The sequence below is a fragment of the Drosophila bipectinata genome, chromosome XL, assembly GCF_030179905.1.
Source record: "Drosophila bipectinata strain 14024-0381.07 chromosome XL, DbipHiC1v2, whole genome shotgun sequence".
NCBI lineage: Eukaryota > Metazoa > Arthropoda > Insecta > Diptera > Drosophilidae > Drosophila > Drosophila bipectinata.
Window position 1 is genome coordinate 16296275 of NC_091734.1, and position 17166 is coordinate 16313440.

Sequence of the window (17166 nt, forward strand, 5' to 3'; positions counted from 1 at the left end):
GAATGATGTGTGGGTTCTCTGTTCCCCAAATTCGACCGTTTTTTTTTTCTTTCCCAAATTTGTTGTTTATTGACCCCGCCAGAGAGCGAAAAATGAGCTTCGTCCGTCGTCAAAATTCGGCCCCAAAAATCAGGCTCTGCATCGCACAGTTTTCACAATTGAACGATTGCTTTCGATGTACAGCGCTACAATTTCAGCCCGATTTTTTGCTGTGAGTCGATCCATGTCTAAAATGGCATAGGCTGACGTTTCAGAATCTGGCTGGCTTGTCAAAATAGGCTGAAAAATGGCGGAGTTATTAAACATTTCAATAGGTCCTGTCTAGATGGCGCACCCTGTACAACCAGACATACAATTGATCTGCCTATATGAAAAATCTGATTGCTTTTTATACCCGATACTCATAGAGTTCAAAAATATATTTTATTCGTGTGAATGGGTGTAACATAGAGAAAGGATCAATTATGACCCCATAAAGAATACATATTCTTGATCAGCATCAATAGCCGAGTCGATCTCAGAGACTATAAGATATAGAGCTATAGGATTTCGCATAGCGACTCCTATAATGGCCACGAAATTCAAGTTTGTTTCATATTTTTGCCACGCCATTTGTAGGTAAGGATTAGGCATTGGAATAGTTTGACTCCAAAAAATGAATAAATGAATAAAACTAGTTCGAAGCATCGTTTTTCACAATTTGTACACATTGCCTTCTATGGCGCAGGATTTCAATCCGCGAAATTGGTAGCTGGCACTTGCAGGTCTCGCAGTAGTAGCTGTCGGAGGACGAGGATGTTGACCTGCTGGGTGCGGGATCCTGCCCTTTATCGGAATTCGGAGTGGAAGAAACTTTACTTTTTCTGCGACTACCATGGCACTGAGATCGGTGGATTAACTGCTCTAATACGTCGAACTCCTCCTGGGTAACATCGCAGTGCGTACACTTCCATGGCTGTTCTCTTAGAACTGCGTCCATTGCCATTGTCCATTGCTGTTCCCCCAAGCACGCGTATACTACGTGCTCCGAGACATTGATTCCCCCTTTCTCATCGTTGGCAGTCATTACATACCCGGGAGCAAAGGGATTTTCCGTAAGGTCCCTGATTCTCTCGGAGGGGGCTTGGTGCGTGTAAAGACGCTTCAGATCAGCAGGCAGAAGCCGTCGGACAGCGTACGCGACATCCAGAGCCATGTAGTCCAGCAGATCGTGCCAGAGCTCATTACTCTCGCTGTTTGCCGTGAGATGCGTCTCCTGCTTGTCACTTAGTTCTGGAAAAAGTTATTAAACGTTAGAAATAAGCAATAAAAAAACAGCCACAGCTCTAGTAGGAGCTCTAACCATTAAGCTTGGCATACAGCTGACCACTCCATCGGCGGCGGAGCTCAATGGCGCGACTTAGCAGCTGCATTCCGCTACCGGGTGAAGGAAGATCGATTCCCAGCCAGCTATCGCAGACGATCTGAGTGAGGCCCGCATTCGTGTCGATGGCGAAGCCAAATAGCAATAGCGTCTGGGCGCAAGGCAGTCGGATGCAGTTCATCAGATATGGTTTGGCCGTCTCCAGGAGCGACCTGTTAAGTAGGATTAGAGACAAATTTTTGGTGCAATTGGAGGTCTACTAACTGGTAACAGAGAATCTGATGCCGCGAGCTGAGCGGATGTTTAGTCGAGTAATAGTGTGGCTTGGTCAGCATGTCACTGTCGGACAATTGAAGGAGATCAAAGTACTTGGCGAAGTGGGAATTGGGATGCTGAGACAGAAATGGCTTTAGGCGCGAGTGGAAGAACTGTTGCGCCCCTCCCTTGCAGTAGTTAAACTCGTCGCCGACAGCCAGCTGCGGATAAAAGCCACTAGCTATCAGAAGCTTCAGCAGCATCACGTCCCTGTGTCGGTCGAGACGGGCCGAGCGTTCTAGCCGCGCAAGTTGACGAGCATCGTGCCGCATTCGCAAGTCGACGTCGCGCATGTCCTCGTCCTGCTTGTCGAGGCCCTGGCCTTCACCGTTCTGGTGCTGATGTTTGAGAAGCTTTCGTTGCCGAGGCTGCTCGAATCGCTGGCGTCGCTTAAGGGCCTTTAGCTGGATAAGTTCCCCATGGCGTGATAAACGCTCGGCGCTGGTCAGCTGGGAGCTTGAGCCCGGTCCAGAGCCAGAGTCGCTGCCAACTGCCATGCCGCAGCTTTCAAGAATGCGCTGAAACTGGTTCCGTAGCTTGGTGACTTCATAAAAGCGTTGCTCCTCGATGCCCAAGCGGTGACACCACTTCCGAGTTTCCTCGCGACGCAACTTCAGCTGCAGCCACTCGCGAAAGCATCGCAGAATGGTGAAGAGGTCGCCCTGGTCGGATTCGAACGGCTGGCGTTCGCGTTCGCAGCGGTGGTCTGTCTGTGCGCGGGTTGTCAGCGGGTTCTGTACGCTAAGCATGGCAGCCAGGGTAAGCAACTGCTCCACCTCTGGAAATACGCAGCCCATGAGTAACATTTTGCCAATTGAGAGTTCTACGGGTAGGTTGGCTAGCGAGCTACCCAGCGGAGTGATCTTTTCCTCCACGCTGAGGGCGCACTGATAAGAATAACAAAAAAGAATAATGAATGAATAAGCAAATCTACTAACTATTGAATTTATGATGAGCCCATGAAAGATGAGATTCTCTTGTAAATAAAATTAATTCAAAATTTTTTGTTTTAGCATATAATTATTTTTAAAACATATGTATCATTTACCCCTGCTGGGGTACTACAATTGTCCTAAGTATTCTCAGTATATCAAGATTTCAATAAAGTGTTGTATCATTGAATTATATGATATCGAAGATCGGATTGTTCAAAAGGCTCCAAGCTAAGTTAGTTTGGTCGACTAAGTAACTGCCATGTATAAAGCTGAAAAATATAAATAGGTCTCTTCTTACAACTATGTTGTGAGCATCTAGAGCGACCAAGAAATCATCACGAAGATTAATCAACTACATATGTATGGCATTTTCACCGAAATTTCCGTTTGTGGCCCGCGCAAGATGCTTGAATTTTGCAAATATATTTTGCAAAAACTACACCTTAACGCTGATAAAATGCTTCTTGGTAAACCTTTCGTGCGTGCGTTAAAGTTTTTTTTTTAATGTGTACGGCTGTCTCGTGCTGGATTGTGGAATAGCCATCGCTGTTAAATAAAAGGAAACTTTTAAACATTGTTTGCGAGAAAGTAGGTGCTTTGAGACTTCTTGGTGGCTTACATTCAAAACAGAGCTAAATTTCCATTTGTGGCTATCACTTATGCTTTTCTCGCCTTGCCGGAAACAGCTGAATAGTCAAATATTGACCTATGAAAAATTCATAACTTTTTTGCACCGTCGTACTTTACGAATATCCGGTATAATGAACTTTTTCTAAATTTCTATTTTCGGTTTCATTCACACTTACCTACATAAATATTTATCAAGACCCGTTTTATTTACCTTTTTAAAGAAAAAATTTAAAAAAATAAAAGGTGCTTACTTTTTATAACAAAGGTTTATAATAAAATTTAAGTTTCGTTCAGTTTCTAGCCGCAAAATCATTATTATTCGAAGTTGAAGGACACTCATATTCAGTGATAAAAAATTTAAATAAAAAACAAAGCTCAAAAATTCGAAATTATAAAAAACCAAAGAGGCAAATGTGTAATCTGTTCAGACTCCCTCGCAGCAATAGACTCATTTAAAAATACAAACAATAATATTTATCCAAATAAAATAAGATCAATAACAAAGTTAGCCCCAAAAATCAAATTAATGTGGATTCCTGGCCATGCAGGCAATTAGCAGATTAAGCAGCAAAGTCGACCGATAAAAGTCCACTAATCTGTACTTAAAATATAAATCCTACAGATAAAAAAAATTCGAATCTGAACTCAAGGCAAGACAAAATCAAAACATCAATGGTACCAATCCATCAATCCACCATCAATCAATAGTCACCATATTAGCGACCATTTTAGACAAATACTTTTCCTTAAAACAACACAATTATACCATAGAATCTGAATATAAAAATTTAAGAAGACTAGTCGCCTAATTTAGACAGAATAGCAACTCACATAGCCGAAGGCCGAAGTTGATCTAGTTGCGTTAACTTTTCTATGTTTTATAATGATAATAATAATAATTGTTTTTTTGTTTTCCTTATACATAGCAAGGGTTATACAAATTCCATTTATATACTCTAAGTGGTCTTTCAATTTTTACATTTTTACTCATTTTACAAGGTAAAATTATGTGTCAAAGATTCTAGAGATTCTCCCAGTATTCTTGCTGCATCGAATCGGCTGTTTATGCTTGATGGCTTCGCAAACGCCAAATTTTCTCGTATACAAGTTACCACGAGTTAGAGGCAGCTAACTTAGAAACTATCCGTCGTAAGCGGGATTCCGTCAAGCATGTCAACACTATTATAATATCAGCTCTATGATAGATCGTATGATTTTTGTATGTCTTAAGTTAATCTAAGTTTGGCAACGACCGAGCTCGAATGAATAAGAAGCAACACAAAAAAGTTTAACTTGCACATAATACATCCGTATTTTTAAGGAAGGGTAAACAAATAAAAATATACATTTTGAAATCCAAATGCCATTTCTTACGTGTTGTTTTAAAGCCAAAATTGTCTGCTCCACTTGCTCAGATTTCGGAGCCTCGATAAAGGGAAAATCACGGACGTTGGGTAATCCCATTGAAATCATTTGCAGCAACATTGTGTCAAGCGGCATACGGTGAATTTCCGGAGCCGGGTAAGGCTCGAAGGTATCGAACTGGGCTTGGCTATAGAGTCGGAAGCATACCTGTGAATCATAGGTGCTTTTAAATTATTTAGGCCAGGAGATTCGATAAGAAAAGCTTACGCCTGGACCAGTGCGACCGGCGCGACCTTTGCGTTGTTCAGCAGATGACTTGGACACCCAAAACTCCTTTAGGCGTTGGCCTTTAACGGCGGCGTCGTAGCTCATTTCCTTGACCTTGCCAGAGTCGATGACGAACCGCACGCCGTCCACTGTGAGCGAGGTCTCGGCAATGTTGGTGGAGACGATGCATTTGCGACTGCCCTCTTGCGCGTAGTCGAAAACTTTGTCCTGCTCAGCCAGAGCCAATCCGCTGTGCAGAGGCAGGACAATCCAGTGCTGCTGCTTGGTGGCATACTCCTCAACGGCAGCTACCACGGACTCGATCTCGTTTACCCCGCTTACGAAAATGAGCACGTCTCCGCGTTCGCTAGCTGATAATGAATGTAGTAGCACAAAAATGGATTAGGGAAGAAGTATATACTCACTAGGATACTGCTGGTCTATAAGACTGAGCACTTGGACAAATGGAGCCGGGTCCAGACGCCCGCTTTGGTGTTTAGTTGAACTGCCCGATTGGCCAGCAATAAGCTCTAGCGCTGGTGGCGGAACATAGCGCAACTTTATGGGAAAAAGGCGCCCAGGAACTTGAACCAGGCGAGCGCCGTCTTCCTGGAAGTAGTTGTGAAACAGCTGCACATTAATAGTGGCTGACATAAGAATCAGTTTGAGCTGAGGGCGTGCCCGCAACAGGCACTTGGTCACTCCTAAAAGAAAATCTCCAAACAGGTTTCGTTCATGAATCTCGTCTAAAATTAAGGCGTCGTATTGGTCTAGATTAGCGCCCACCGCCAACTGGCGCAGAAGCAGGCCCTCCGTTATAAAGGTGATGTTGGTGTGCTGAGTGCGACTTTTTTCAAACCGAATCTGAAAGCCAACCCGGCTTCCATAGTCATCCAGAAGTTCGTGGGCAACGCGTTTAGACAAGGAAACGCAAGCCAGGCGACGTGGTTGTGTGCAGGCTGTCAAATAAATCAATCTGGCTCAATATCCTTTCCACAAGTGTTGTCAATACTCACCTATACTACGATAGCCGAAATCGTAAAGGAACTGGGGTACCTGGGTGGACTTTCCGCAGCCCGTGTCGCCGGCCACTATGAGCACACGACTATTGTCCAGGGCCTCCCGCAAATCACATCGGAAGCGGGCTATGGGCAGGGAACGCTGCGCCTGTCGCAATTTGCGGATGCGCTGAAACTTCTCCTTTTGCCGGAAGTCCAGGTAAATCAGAATTAACTGCCGAAACTGCGCTTCCATCTCCCCACGGGCTTCTTGAAGCATCTGCTCCTCGTCCAGTTCCATGGCCAGGTGCTTGGTTCGATGGTAGGGTTGCGGAGAGGAAAGTTCCTTACTGCTAAGCAGCTGCGGTAGTTCCGGCTGACCTGTAGCCCGCATCATAGCCTCGTATTTACCAATAAACTGCCAGAAGTCGGTCTCGCTTTCCACCAAACAGCAAGGTTCCCGGCGACCCTTGGCCCGAAAAAGAGCTCTCAGCTCTGCCTTATGGTCAAGAAAGCTGAAATTTATCAAGTTGATCCTCTGTTTCCTGGACATTTTAGACTCAAGTCTATGAAACAACACAGATTTCGATAACAGTCAGCTGTGAGAAACGCACCCCTAAACCGATAACATTGCAATGCTCTATGCTCCAGTTGGAAAAACAGTGGTTTATTTTTTTTACTGCTAACAAAACAAACTACCAGATGGCGCGTTGTACGCCTGATAATTTGTTGTAGTCAGCCAGGTGTCTCCATACAATACGACTGAGCCGGTATTTGTGGACGACGCCGCGCGGCCGTGACGTAAGGGCGCAGCGTTCCCTTACGCGAACAAGCGAAGAGTCCCGCGGGAAGGCAGCGATCTCAGCATCAGCCACTTCTCTTAGTTCTGATGGAAGGATGTCATTCTTTCGTAGGGAGTTGACGCGGAGTCGTTCAACGGCATGCTCGCGGACGCACTTGCGGCGCTTAACGTCCCGGATCATCCTCCAATCGGCATACTTGGTGCGCACCTGCTGCAACTGTAATGGGCAAAAGTTGGGAGAGTATATGTTAATTATCCTTTTACGGAATCTATAAGGGCAAAATACTTACACCACAGCCGGCTATTTGTACAGTTTGGCACACGAATCCCCCAATCTTGGCCAGTGAATTCATTTTGCTGTGCCTTCCGGAGTCCAATTGGTTTTGATAACGATGGCGCCCGTGTATCGGCTATCGGCTGACAGCTGATTTTTAGTTTCCAGTGAATGGCACTTTTCGGTTGAGAGTTTTTAACCAATTGTGGATATGTTTTGAATCAAACGCTACTGCGAAATTGGCTGGGTGGAATTTATTATATAAATCATTTTGATGAATGCAAGGCACAGACGCTCCAACATAATTTTAATTAATGATCACATGCTTTACATAACTAGCGCCTCGGAGGTTCTTCTTCTTTCTACTTATTTATACAGATTTGATTAATGTGTTTAATAAGATTTAATGGCCTAAAACGCTGGGATGAGAAAGATGAGAAAACATGTTTTAAACATACTTTTGCAGTTAAATGTATAAATGCATAAATATGCGATTTAAACTAACCGCCTACCGCAAAATAGTTATCGATTGTCATTGTCGTTCCCCCCGAAGCGCGTGCAAACAAGCGTGTGTGTGTGACCGTGCATGCGTGTGTGTATAGTTCTGGTTCGTGGTGTCGAGTTAGAAATTTGCTCGTGCTCGCAGTGCGCCGTTTTTGCCGTGTTTGTCCCTCTGCGTGTGTGCACCTTCTAGAAACTGTAATCCAGCCAACTTAAGCTTCAGCTCTAGTCCCAGGCAGAGGTAGAGGCAGCTCAAGCTACAGAAGCAGCACACTTCGCAAAATCCGTTATCCGGTGCGAGCCAGGCGAGACGACAGTCAGCAACTAAAGAAGAACAAGACCGAGAATAAGAAGAAGCAGAAGCAGCGTTGCAGAGATGCCTTCCAACGATCCACTGCCACCCAAGGAGGGTGCGCTCTTCCGCAAGCTACTTGTAAGTGGCATGCGCTTCACCTGCACCCGCTCACCTCCGCCCGCACCCCGCCCCTGGAACTACCGGCTTTTAATGGCTGCATGGTAGCGACAGGGGCTTTCCATGTGCTTTTAGTTAATGAACCTATTTTTGGACCGCGGCAAGGGCAGTTGGAGACGAGGGGGCCGCATGCCATTCCCGTCCGGGACGAGGTCGCCTCCAGGAAACTGGAGGCACCTCTTTGAGCCCCACCGACGCCAACTGCTGGCCGACCGCGGTCGCATAACCTCAAAATGGGTATTGGGCGCGATGCGTGGGAACCGTTGACTAATTCTTGATTGCACTTTGCAGAAATGCTATGAACTGAAGCAGTACAAAAATGGGCTTAAGCTGGCGAAGCAGATTCTCTCAAACCCCAAGTACATGGAGCACGGCGAGACGCTGGCAATGAAAGGACTCACCCTGAACGGGCTCGGGCGGAGGGAGGAGGCCTACAAGTATGTTCGACTGGGTTTAAGAAACGACCTGCGCTCCCACGTCTGCTGGCACGTTTACGGACTGCTACAGCGGAGTGATAAAAAGTACGACGAAGCCATCAAGTGCTACCGCAACGCGCTCAAGTGGGAAAAGGATAATCTGCAGATCCTGAAGGATTTGTCGTTGCTGCAGATACAGATGCGGGACCTGGAGGGCTACAAGGAGACTCGACACCACCTGTTCACGCTGCGACCCTCGCAACAAGCCTCCTGGATTGGGTTCGCCATGAGCTACCACCTAGTGAGGGACTACGATATGGCCAACAACATCCTGGAGACTTTTAGCCAGTCGCAAAACTCAATTGTAAGTAGCAGCACACATATAAATGCCTTTTGATATTCGATTTGTCCAAATTGGCTTTTGCTGTTTTATTCTGTCATTGCAGGAGGCGCATGACTACCGCCATTCGGAGCTCTTACTTTACCAGAATCAGATACTCATAGAATCGGAACGGTTGCAGCAGGCGTTGGACCACCTCATAAAATATGAGTCCCAGATAGTGGACAAACTGGCCGTCCGGGAGACTATGGGCGATCTTTACATCAAACTGCAGCAGCAGGAAAAGGCTGTGCCAATCTTCGAGTCGCTGATCCGCCGCAATCCCGAAAACGTGCTCTACTACGAGCAGTATCTCGCTGCCCGCCAGCTCACTGATTCCAGCGCTGTGGTGGCCGCTTACCGCGTGTTCCAGGAGCAGTACCCGCGTGCTCTCTGTCCTCGCCGTCTGCCGCTGAATGTTGCTAGCGGAAGCGAATTCCGTATAGTAGCCGATGAGTACCTTCGTCGAGGGCTCCGTAAGGGAATTCCGCCGCTCTTCGTTAATGTGCGCACGCTGCATCAGAAGTCAGAGAAGGCGACTACCATCGAGGAGCTGGCATTGCAGTATTTCGAGAACCTCACCCGATCGGGACACTTTTCGCGGGAAGATGCCGACGCCGGGGTTCCAGTTGAGCCAGCGTCCGCGCTTGTATGGACAGCCTTGTTTTTGGCGCAGCACTATGACTATATGCGCGATACGGATCGGGCTCTCGAGTACATCAACGTTGCAATTGACCACACACCCACGTTGATCGAGCTGCTCATCACCAAGGGACGAATTTTCAAGCACGCGGGTGACCCGGTTGAAGCTTACGTGTGGCTGGAGGAGGCACAAAGCATGGACACGGCGGACCGGTAAGCTTGACTAGTTTGGTATGTAGCGTACAGACCCTGATTTTATTTTCCTCCATAGATATATAAACTCAAAATGCGCCAAGTATATGCTGCGCGCCAACATGGTGAGCGAAGCTGAAGAGATTTGCGCCAAGTTCACCCGGGAGGGCGTTTCGGCCATGGACAACTTAAACGAGATGCAGTGCATGTGGTTCCAGACGGAGTGTGCTCTCGCCTACCAGCGAATGGGTCGGTGGGGAGAGTCTTTGAAGAAGTGCCACGAAGTGGAGCGACACTTTGCAGAGATCGTGGAGGACCAATTCGACTTCCACACCTATTGTATGCGCAAGATGACGCTCCGTGCCTACGTGGGCTTGCTGCGCCTAGAGGATGTGTTGAGACAGCATCCCTTCTACTTTAAGGCAGCTAAGTGTGCCATTGAAGTGTACATTCGTCTGTACGATAAGCCGCTCAAATTGGAGGCGACTATCGAGGAGATTGACATAGGTATGTTAAGGCTATAGGTATGCTTGGAGGCTTGCCCTTTACACTTTTCCATTGTTTATACAGAAAACCTGCCTCCCTCGGAGCTGAAAAAGCTCCGCAGCAAGCAGCGCAAGGCCAAAAAGAAAGCCGAATTGGAGAGTGCGCAGGCCGCGCAGGCGCAGGTGAAGCGCGAGCAGCATCAGAAATCGAAGCAACAAGCTAATCAAGAGACCGATCCGGACGCCCCGCAACTGGATGAGCTGGTGGCAGAGAAGCTGGAACGAACGGACGATCCACTGGAGAAGGCTATCGACTTCTTGAAGCCGCTGCAACAGCTGGCCAAGGAGCGGATCGAAACGCACCTGCTGGCCTTCGAGGTGTACTACCGCAAGAACAAGCTGCTTCTCATGTTGCAGTCCATTCAGCGAGCTCGCGCCGTCAACCCTGCGCATCCTGAGGTCCACAGCTGCATCATTCGATTCATGAAGTCTTTGGCTGCTACCATAAAACAGCAGCCGCTAAACGAGCATGTTCAGCAAGTGCTGGACAAGGCCACCAAAGAACTGATAGGCAACAGGACGCCCCAACAGCTCAACGACGAGTTTATTGCCAAGCACAACGCTTCCATTCTGCATTTATATGAGGGAGCCCGAAGTTTGTACGAGCTGGATCACAGCAAAAAGGCCGCAGCGATTCAACTGGTCACTAGCTTTAATCTGAGCAAGATTACTCTAGAGGTAAGCATTGATCTATTCAAAGTCTCTCCATTTAACCTTGCGACTGACAATTGGTTTTGACTATAGGAGGCCATCAAGGTCTACACAGCGTTGCGGGACGGCGATGTGTTCGGAGAGTGTGATTCAGAAGCAGCCGCATATCAGCAGGCGTGCCACGAACGGTTCCAGTATGCCCGCGTATTTCGTAATGTCGAGGAGCTGGAAGCGCAGCTGCAGGAAAAGGAGGCCGCCAAACTGCGCGCCGAGGAAGAGCAGCAGCAGTTGAATCACATTAATTTCAGTTCAAGCGAACCGGTGTCGGATTCGGTCACGGCAGCAGCTGCGTCTTAGGAACCAACAAGACTGCTTAACAACTCCAACAACCATAGCCACATGGACAGTGACAGGGACACCAGAACCTGCGGCAACAATAACAAAAAGCAACTCTTTCAAGCAAAAAACCTTATGAAAAGCAAAAAGCTAAACTCTATAAACAACGGCAACCACAATAAAAATCACTATTAATTATAACCAACACAGTGCTAAGATGAAGAGGCTGAGCTGAGCCGAGCCGAGCGAAGTGAGGCAACGCCGATCTGACCTGTGTGGCTTTTGAGACATATTCAATTTGACACTGCAATCCGACGGTGGGGTGGCCGGTTTGCGAAACGGTATGGTAGTTAAAAGCGGACCGATCAAGCTTGCGAACACCCCCACTCATCTTCTTATACGCCCTATCCACACAGCATCCAGAATCCGGCATCTATCATCAGAACGAGGGGAAGCGATATGTGCAAGTTGCATATCCGTTCCGGCTCTGCGGGACTTTAGAAATTGGAACAAAGTGAATATTTTCAGACATTTGCTTGATTTTTAATTACACATTTAATTTTTTTTTATTTTTAACGAAAGCATTGTATGTACATATAAAGTCGTAATTAATTATACGCAAACCGAAACCTTAATTTGTAATGACAGAAACACCTGTAAAACACAACATGCATATACTACATACAAATGTATTATGATTCTAACTTGTATTCTCCTGTTTATTCTCGGAAACTAAATTCTCGGTGGTTACCGCGCCAAGTGTGGAAAACGTGTCACTCCTCTGATCTACGGTGGTTGCTTTTTTTCATTCATTGAACGCAGGATATCGATTTTAGTAACAAATTGGGATTTTAAATTTACTTACACAGAAAAAATATCCCAACCCTTTATATAACTGACTCACGAATATGATGGCCAAAATGACTTGGAACGTATGTATAAGATTTCCTCAAAATATATTGGAAACGAAATATCCTCCATCGGTCGGCACCCATAGCACGATATTTCCTAGTCCCTGTCATGTATTGGAAAATTGACAATCTCATTGAATATAAAAACAAATAAATACCACAAAGCTTTTGAATTGACATTTTATCCACATTTTGATCTGATGAGTCGATATAGCCGACCAAAATAAAACATTTTGAACTTTCTGCGTTTTAAACTGATCGAGTAATTTTGAACCAAATATTGATCATCAAAATCGAAAATTGATATTTTAAATTCAAAAGATCATGATTTTTCATCATTTTCCCAAGCTTAGAGATAAATAAACATAGTTTGCTCAGGGAAGACAATGAGTTTGAAGAAACTTTTGCTCAAAATATAATCATACAAAAATGTTTTTAATCTAATTTTGTTATTTTTTGTTACCGAAATTTTTTCTGTGTTGGAGCAAGACTTAGTTTCAGAAAAAATACTACCAAGTATATCCTATCCTATAACTTTACTTATTTCGGTAAAAATTCCTCAAAAGTCCCGGCTACATCTGACGTCCCCCAAGGAAGTCATCTTGGTCCGTTACTATTTACTCTTTTTATTAATGACTGGCCCCCCGCTTTAACGAACCCTCTAGCTCTTATGTATGCAGATAATGTTAAGCTTTGTCTTCAAAACAACTCCAATCCAGAGGTCTTAACTGGGATGCAATCTTCATCTTCCATCTTATAGTAGCAGACTCCTACAAATAAACGTACCAAGCTTAACTAATGCCAAGCTTAATTAACTATCCTAATGAGGATAGCCAGCATTTACTAACACTTTAATGTTCCTAATAAAAGGAATAGAAACTTTAGTCCTCCATTCCTTAGCCATTGTAGTTAGACATATTCACAGCACGACCCTTTTAGGGTCTTAAGTTTGAACTACAATGGTCTCTACTCTATAAAATCTCCTTTCTGTCCTTCAAATTAAAAATATAGAATTTTAAACCGTTTCTCGAGCCCCTCTGTCGTCTGGGCCTCCAAGCTTTACGATGAATTCAGGAATGCTAGCTGATGCCCTAAATGATGCATCATCCATTTACAAAATTCTACAAGACCGCAAAAAAAAGAAACGGTTGTGTGGGCACCACTGCTCTAAAGATAAAACTCATGTTTGGAGTGCAATAACTAGCTCTACGACGACGCAAGTAATACCTATGCACAAAGGAGAAAATAGGCTTTAACTTGACATAGTACTAGGAGTTTTTTTGACTTTGTATTTCAAAAAAGCTTATCATCATGACTGCGCCGATACTTCTATTGAAGTGTATGGACTATGAAAGGTTGCAGGAGAGGAAAAATTTCGTTTGTTGACAAATTGATTTGGGGAGTAAAACCAAATTCGAAAAATTCAAAATTTATTGCAGCTCTGTGATCACTTGTATAGTTCCTTTTTAAACTTCAATGAAGTGATTGGTGTTTAATTGGTATTTACTTGCATGGCAACCAATTATAGATTTTAACAAGCATAAAAAATGGGAGAGCTGGGGATTTGTTCAAAAGATATTGAACGTGTTCTTTGTAATACTGTTTAATACTGGGCTTTTTTGTATTTTTTTTGCTACCACATTCCACATATTCCAGAATTTTTCTTTTCTTAAAGCACTGAGTACTGAGTTGACGAAAATCCGCTGTCCAACGAGTGTCAGCTGTCAAACTCCATATAAAAAACGGTGTAAAAAAGGAAAGAAGAAGAAATTTTTGCCTTCTAGATTTTGCGGGTACTGAGTTGACGAAAATCCGCTAGCGAAATCGCACTTTATTCAGCTACCGAGCTAGTGTGACCAAAAAAATTAAGGAAAACGGTAATACTGAACAGCTGTTGTTTGTAAACAAAAAACAAATAAGCAAAAATGAATTCAAACCGATTGGATTTTGGTGTTTTCTTTATTTATTTCGCCGCTAAGGAGCTGATTAAGAAAAAGAAAACTTTATATAAATAAATAAATGAAGCAAAAAAGAACGAGTTAAGTTTTTAAAATAAGTTTGTTTGATATAGAATCAATATAGTACCAAAGCACCATAGTTACAGAGATTGGTCTCACAGCTAAGACATTCACATTAACAGCTTTAAGGTTGCCTTCTAAAAATATGAATTTAAACAAAATTGCATAAAAGTGCACTCTTTAGTTACACTTATTCGAACAACAATTGGATTCTCCTTTACAGACAAAATATTTCATTTATGGACTGACTCTTCTGGATTCAATTCATATCCCATTATGAAAACCATGTTTTACAATATAAAATTGTTTAATCACAATTTCACTTTATTTTTTTTTTTATACACAAAAACATAATATAAGCGAAACTTAATTAGGCCATTCAAAAATTCTTAGAAATGTGGCTTAAAATGCCGTTTTTTGCACTTTGATGTTTTAGTACAATTTTTGTATATTCACAATCATGTTATTAGCTATTGGACTAATGGACTATTGGACTGTCAGACTCTTGATGAGCCTAAATTGAAATACAGACACTTTTTTGCACTTATAATAAAATTTACTACGAATCAGCTATGAAATTTGAATACTCAGTTGTGTATTCGGATTAATATATAAATATACTATATTTCTTATCATACAAATCGTATCAATTAAGACAGGATTTACTAACAGATTCATTTTCAACTATTAATTTGAGATTATTGTGTGACCTTGTAACCCTTTTTTTTTTATTTTTTTTTTTCAAAATTCCTATTAAAAGTAATATTTTTGAAAACTAAACAACATTTTGTTATGCATAAAATATTTGTTTTAGTTGCACGACTCTGGTAAAGTTATGGTAGTTCGCCAGTGCACTATGGGCGATTAGTTGATTTTGACGGCATAAAGTCCACACATAGAGCTAGGAGCTTAATTTTTTTTTTAAGGTTACTAATATTTTAGTTTGTTTTCGGATTTTTTTTTTTAATTTAATTTGACCATGCCTTTATTTTCCGCCCCTTTATAGCCCCGGCACTTGTACAAAAATTTAAATTTTTATTATAAAGCAAAGCATAAAAATAGAAAAAATAATATTTTACCATGTTTTAACAATATTCTAAACTTAAAAAAACAAAAAGTTAATAATCTTCTTCATCTAAAACAAAAGAATTCTCATGTTTTTCATCGCTTTCGTTGTCTGATTCGGTGTCTTCATCATTAAAAAAATTGTATGAACTCAGCTCTGATGTTGGATGTTCAAGTGCATTTTTCTTTTAAAGGAACAAAAAAGAGCAAAAAACATGATTACTACAATAAACTAGACACTTTCGTTAGTAACTTGCCATTTTTAGTTGGATGTTTTGATATGCACTTTTCAAGAAATACTCCACGGAACACAATTAAAATTGTTAGATTTTTGCTAAAAATACAATCAACAATAACACTGGAAATTAAAAACACCACGAACATTTATACACATTTATCGTAAATAAAAGATTCTAAATACGTTGAGCTTTGCTATCCATATTACACTTATTAATTTAAACGAAGCCAATAATAATTTAGGCACTTTCAACAGCATGAAATTTTTTGTGCCAATTTATATAATTCGAGCATCAACAGATCATCTGGTTTTGAAGGGCTGCCACAAAAAGAGAGTTGCTACCCGATAAAAAAAAAAATTGTTTTTCAGCTAACTGAATTGTTTACTATTAATAAAAAAAAACATTTCCTTAATATTTCACCATAAATTTTATGACTTTAAGCCGCCCATTATGAAAAATCGCCCATAGTGCAGTGGTGAAATATACCTTCAGAGGTAGACCATTAATAAGTAAATATCGCTTATGTAACCCTGTTATTATAAATACATTCCAATTAGAAATTTTTTTTGTACAGGTTTTAACATTTAAAGGCCGTTCTCACAGATGGCGCCACTTACTGTCCTCGTACAAATCAACTGTTGTATAAAGCGCCACCTTTGCGTAGGGCAAACCTTTTTTTGTATGATTCAACATTATTCTGAAACGCTACCTATTTTTAAGAGGATCCTCGCAGCATACATGCATACATAGATGGTGCTTTTGTGAAGTGTGAATACAGTAGCTAAACTCATTTTTCAAAGCTCAAAGCTAACTTCGGGCGGAGCCGAAGTTGATATACCCTTGCAGTTAAAACCGGAGATATATCGCAAACATCGGATATAGTTTGCCGATCCCTATGATTAAATAATAATAAAACTAATTAATTAAAATAAAAAATCTAAAAAAAAGTCCCAAGCTTCTATCTTCAAAAATACGAAAGTTGATATTTCTACCAAATACCATTTCCGATCGTTCAGTTATATGGCAGCTATAGGATATAGTCGGCCGATTCTAATGAAATTTGGTAGGTTGGATCAACTGACCAAAAATAGAATCTGTACTAAGTTTCAGCTATTCTTCCAAAACACGAAAGTTGGGTCATTTCCGATCGTTCAGTTTTATGGCAGATATAGGATATAGTCGGCCGATACTTATGAATTTTGGCATGTCCGTTCCGACTTATATACTGCGTGCAAAGGAAAGAAGGGTGTGTGCAAATTTTCAAGTCGACAGCTTTAAAACTGAGAGACTAGTTCGCGTAGAAACAGACAGACACACGGACAGAAGTAGTATGTAATTAGGCAAACGGCGTACGACGTAAATTTAGTGGCGCCATCTATGGGTCAAGTTTGTGTAAAATTGGGCAGCGCCATCTACCGTAATATTTTATACGCCCTCTATTGGCATAAAAGCAAACGATCATGCCAAAAATTATACTTGCCAGGATCATCGCCGTCTATGTTTTCTATATTTTCTGATATCTTGTCTATGTTTTCTATATTTTCTGATATCTTGCATTGGGTCCCATTAAGGGAAATATGCATGTAAAGAAAAGATCATGTAAAAATGAAACTTGCTAGGATCATCGTTTGCCTAATTACATACTACTAAAATTTTTCTGGTGCTTATACGCCGTTTGCCTAATTCCCTACAAATTCAACTGTCTACTTAAGATACCTGTCTAAGATTCAGGATCGTGAAAAAATAAATAAGATTCAGGATCGTGAAAAAATAAATAAAATTGATTAACAAAAAATAAAATGCTTATTTACAAAAATTATATTCATGGTGCTGCAGTTCATTTAAAAATG

General features: G+C 42.4%; 3 protein-coding genes across 4 annotated transcripts; 1 reads left to right on the plus strand and 2 right to left on the minus strand.

The window, feature by feature from the left end:
• Positions 1–381: 381 nt before the first annotated feature.
• Positions 382–6526, minus strand: LOC108120106 (probable ATP-dependent RNA helicase DHX34). Of its 2 annotated transcripts, XM_017233612.3 has the most exons (7): positions 5892–6526; positions 5301–5834; positions 4876–5246; positions 4618–4815; positions 1628–2565; positions 1343–1575; positions 382–1272 (listed from the first exon to the last, which is right to left on the minus strand). In XM_017233612.3, exons 1-7 carry the CDS (start codon positions 6424–6426, stop codon positions 674–676), a joined length of 3408 nt encoding a protein of 1135 aa, XP_017089101.2. In that variant the 5' UTR covers positions 6427–6526; the 3' UTR covers positions 382–673. The 2 variants fall into 2 exon arrangements, with proteins under 2 accessions (XP_017089101.2, XP_070133992.1); XM_070277891.1 differs by lacking the exons at positions 382–1272; positions 1343–1575; positions 1628–2565 and adding exons at positions 3196–3319; positions 3420–3454.
• Positions 6520–7125, minus strand: mRpS14 (mitochondrial ribosomal protein S14). Its single transcript, XM_017233618.3, has 2 exons — positions 6966–7125; positions 6520–6892 (listed from the first exon to the last, which is right to left on the minus strand). The coding sequence occupies exons 1-2, from the start codon at positions 7026–7028 to the stop codon at positions 6569–6571; spliced, it is 387 nt and encodes a 128-aa protein (XP_017089107.1). The 5' UTR covers positions 7029–7125; the 3' UTR covers positions 6520–6568.
• A 401-nt stretch (positions 7126–7526) lies between these two features.
• Positions 7527–11793, plus strand: Naa15-16 (N-alpha-acetyltransferase 15/16). Its single transcript, XM_017233614.3, has 6 exons — positions 7527–7883; positions 8214–8702; positions 8785–9572; positions 9631–10058; positions 10122–10774; positions 10841–11793. The coding sequence occupies exons 1-6, from the start codon at positions 7827–7829 to the stop codon at positions 11102–11104; spliced, it is 2679 nt and encodes an 892-aa protein (XP_017089103.1). The 5' UTR covers positions 7527–7826; the 3' UTR covers positions 11105–11793.
• The last annotated feature ends 5373 nt before the right edge of the window (positions 11794–17166 follow it).